Genomic DNA, 4,535 nt, shown 5'->3' on the forward strand with positions numbered 1-4,535 from the left:
TGGGCAGCTTGCACATCTGGAAAGGCACCATCAATGCTGAAAGATATATCCAGGTTTTACAGCAGCATATGCACCCATCCAGAATGTCTTTTTCAGGGAAGGCCTTGCATATTTCAGCAGGACAATGCAGCATACTGCAGCTATGACAACAGCATGGCTTTGTAGTAGAAGAGTCCAGTGCTTAACTGGCCTGCCTGCAGTCCAGACCTTTCACCAATTGAAAATATCTGGAACACCTTGAAACGAAAAATATAACAAAGAAGCCAGGACTGTTGAGCAGTTAGAATTCTATATCAGGCAAGCGCTGGACAACATTCCTCTACCAAAACTCCAGCAACTGGTCTCCTCAGTTACGCAGTTACATAGTAGTTGAGGTTGAATAAAACACAGGTCCATCAAGTTCAACCTTTGTGTGTCGGTATGTGTGTTGTGCGTGCATGTATGTATATGACTCCCTGTGTGGTCTTAGTTTTTAAGAGTACCTGTACCCCTGTATGTTATCGTCTCTGAGGACATTATCTAATTGATTTTTGAATGATTCAATACTCTCTGTTAATACCACTGCTTGTGGCAGAGAGTTCCAAAATGTAACCACTCTAACTGAAAAGAAGCCCCTACGCCCCTTGTTGTTAAATCTTTTCTCCACCAATTTTAGGTAGTGGCCTCTAGTCTTCTTTAGGGAGTTTACAGTAAAAAGTTTATTGCTGATGTTGCCATCTCCACTAAACATTTTGCACAACAAAATCATGTCCCCTCCTAATCTCCTCATTTCCAGCGTGAACAAATTTAAATTTAGTAACCTTGTCTCATAGTTTGGTCCTCCAGCCCCTTTATTAGTTTTGTTGCCCTTCCCTGGACTCTCTCTAGCTCAAGGACATCCTTTTAGTGGATCGGTGACCAAAATTGAACCACATACTCAAGATGTGGCTGAACCAGAGATCTATAAAGTGGCAAAATGATTGCTTTGTCTCTACAGTATATTCCTCTTTTTAATGCATGACAGTACTCTACTAGCTTTGTTTGCCACAGCCTGGCATTGCATGCTATTGTTCAATTTGTAGTCGACTATGACCCACAAATCTTTTTCCATTTCTGACTTCCCTAGTGGAGTAACCATTAATGTGTATTCCGCTTGCCTGTTTTTAACCCCAAAGTGCATTACTTTAAATTTTTTGCATTAACCTCCCTGGCGGTAATCCCGAGTCTGGCTCGGGTTGAATTTTCAATGCTAGGAGCGGTAACCCCGAGCCAGACTCGGGGCTGCAGAGAAAAGTGACACTCACCTTGTCCCTGCCATCCCGCGGCGTCCTCTGCTGTACGCGGCCCGAAAATGAAACTAAAAAACGGCATCTGACTTTTAGTTTCGTTTTCGGGCGTCACAGCAGGTGGGAAATTCAAAAGGGAAAAGTTGTAATGTACATAGAATACACACAATACAATGTAATCTGCTATGATTACACTTATGTATCAAACTATTGTACCGCTTTTGGTACAAAATTCCTGACATAATCATACCGCCAGGGAGGTTAATCCTCATCTGCCATATAGTTGCACAGTTCCCTATTTTATCTAGGTCCTCCTGTAATGTTATAATGTCTAAGTCCGTGTATATTATCCTCCCAATTTTAGTATCATCTGCAAACACAGAAACATGGCTATTAACAACTTCCCCAATATCATTAATAAACAAGTTAAACAATATGGAGCCTAGTACCGAACCCTGATGCACGCCACTCTTGATCTTAGACCAATTTGAAAAAGAGCCATTTATCAGTACTCTCTGGACACATTCCTGGAGCCAGTTCTCTATCCATGTACTCACCATTTTATCTGTGCCTATAGATTTCAGCTTGTGTATTAAGCGTTTATGTGGTACTGTGTCAAATGCTTTTGCAAAATCCAGGTACACTACATCCACCGGCCTCCCTCCATCCAGATCTCTTCTCACCTCTTAGTAGAATGTTAGCAGGTTGGTCTGACAAGAACGGCCCTTCCTAAATCCATGCTGATTATCAAGTATTATACCATTGTTACGGACATTCCATTCAGTATGGAGTCCTCAAAAATGAGGAATAACGGTCTTGCTATAACCTGGCTGAGCTCTTTAAGTACCCTGGGGTGCAGGTTATCTGGTTCTAACAATTAATTTGCATTATGTTTTTCAAGTCTTTGTTGAACCCCGGCTACCGTCAACCACTGTGGTATCTTACGCACTAAGCTACTCACATTATTATCTTCATTAAACCCGTCTTTTTCTTGAGTGTATAGTAAGGAGATAAATTAATTTAATACCTCTGCACTAGCATAACACAGTGATTACGCAGACATGTAAGTGTTTGGTTACTCTGCTTGACAAAGCTCTGCACTGAAAGCTGTAAAAGCTGTAAATGCTGTAAAAGATCAAAATAAGAGAACACTATGCACATTCTTTTATTTATTTAGCATATGCATATAGGACACGTTATGTATGCCAACATAAGAGTACTAAGCACATTATGTCCCTAAAGACATTGTTGACCTTTTGTAGATGTTTATTTTGTTTTTTTGTTCTGCAGTATAATAACAACAGGGAACGTTTATATTTTCCTTTTAATAGCTTTATTTTCTTTTTGATAGCTATGTTGAAGCAAATGTTTCCATGAGCAAGAAATTATCTCAATCCATTAAAAAACTTAAGCAGCTATTTGATAGCATTAGTTGAGATAATACATATCTAAGGCTTGCAAAATAAATATGTTTATCCCAAACATTGGTGGAAGGTTAGATTGCAGATAATACTCTTACATAAGTTCAACAGCTATATAAAATACCACAGTAACTATCTTACACCACAGTCCCATTTCCGGAGGATTGGTGTTGCCTAAGTTCAGAACCATGAAGTGGTTGATTCTTGCAATGGTTTGTCTTCACCTCTCAGAGGGTTTGGTCAGGTTTGTAAATACTAATATTTTTGACAAAGAATTCAAGCAGAACAAAATTATTCATACATGCATCTCTGGAGTGCTTTAAAACACTTGTTCTGACTACTTTAAAACATAAACCCTTATTTTCTAACAAAAGTGATACTGTACGTCAGGACAATTCAGCTTTGCATATTAACATAGTAGTTCCCCTACCTTTGTACTTTGTACAGTCAGTTATATCCAATAAGAACTGTCTATATTTACATGATATTCTGGGGTTGTGTGAGCAGTCCGTAGACACTTTTATTTGAATGTGGACTGCCATCTGATCATTTCCTATTGCAGACACTAGCAATCTGTACAATATACATTTATCAGAAAGGCAGAATTGCATTTTACTGTATGTAACAGGTGGGGCACATTTCATAATATGTCATTCTTTATTATGTGTTATTCCTAATATTTGTTTCCTAAGCCTCTGCCATTAAATATAAATGATGGCGCCCCAAACCAAATCAATGTTAAGCTTTCTGGCACTACACAGTACTCTATTTAGTGCTTTGTATATATTTCTTTATTTATTTACGTGCAGAACAAAAACTGAATTTTTGAAATAGTTATTTTTTGTCAAGTCAATAAGAAATATTGCATACAAATATTTATATGCATTACAATTATAAATTACACACATTTACCTGGTAGCCTGCCTATTCGTATGTGTTCTTTTGGAAATATGTAACATTTTACACATGCAAGCAAGTTGATCAGAGGAGTGGGTTATATGAAGTTTAAAAAAAGAGAGAGAATCTGTGTATTTGCAAAGAACTGATGCTATTTGGTTACAATCTTTTTGTGAATTCAGGGTCATGGGTACACCTTATATTACATGTTTATTTATAAAATACAGATTTTATATACATAGAAAAAATATATATAAGCCATCCGTAAAATAAATGAATCCAAATCCTCCATAGTTCACCTTTAAAGTGAACCTTTAAATTTAACATCCATATATAGCTTAGCCTACCTGCATAAAAAGCATGCTTTCTGCAAAATGTATCATGTAAATATAAATATCAGCATCTTTGGTAACATGCAAACTAGCGTCCTCCCGTTACCCTAAGCTCAGTATACCGCGAGCTACAGCTCGCGGTATACTGAGACGCCGCACCTGGAGCGGATCCCGACGTAGATGATGGGATCGGCCCAGCTGCGTGAGTGACAGCTGGCTCTGCCTATCTAGAGGCAGAGCCAGCTGTACCCGCCCCCTCCCCCGTCCGTTCCGCCAGTCAGCGCTGGCAGATCGGAGCTGGGAGAGGGGAATCCAGCCCCTCCCCCTGTCACGGCAGAGAGCCGTGACAGGATCGAGAGGTGAGGGAACCCGGTATGTGTTCCCTCACCTCCCGATCTACTGAGCCGACCTGTGACAGTCTCATTGTCACAGTTCGGCTTAGAACTATGAGGTGAGTGGAAATCACTCATCTCATAGTTCTCCTTTAAGCCATGTACAACTAGTCCTTTCAAAAGCTGTACCACTTTTGTCATTCTAAAAACACTTGTACTGCAAACTAGTACATATTTCATAGCTGCATATTTGGATTGGTTTCAACTACAACTACATCATATAAAAAT

The 4,535-nt window shown here is 39.3% G+C and overlaps 1 protein-coding gene across 1 annotated transcript in view; it reads left to right on the forward strand.

The window, feature by feature from the left end:
- Positions 1-2,832: 2,832 nt before the first annotated feature.
- LOC108804890 (gastricsin-like) overlaps positions 2,833-4,535 on the forward strand; it is a 14,300-nt gene continuing 12,597 nt past the window's right edge. The window contains exon 1 of the mRNA XM_018576803.1: positions 2,833-2,930. Within this exon, the coding sequence (XP_018432305.1) occupies positions 2,875-2,930 (56 nt within the window). The 5' untranslated portion in view covers positions 2,833-2,874. The remainder of the gene's footprint in view (positions 2,931-4,535) is intronic.

The sequence above is a fragment of the Nanorana parkeri genome, unplaced genomic scaffold (genome assembly GCF_000935625.1).
Source record: "Nanorana parkeri isolate BGI_ZX_2015 unplaced genomic scaffold, ASM93562v1 scaffold77, whole genome shotgun sequence".
Classification (NCBI taxonomy): Eukaryota; Metazoa; Chordata; class Amphibia; order Anura; family Dicroglossidae; genus Nanorana; species Nanorana parkeri.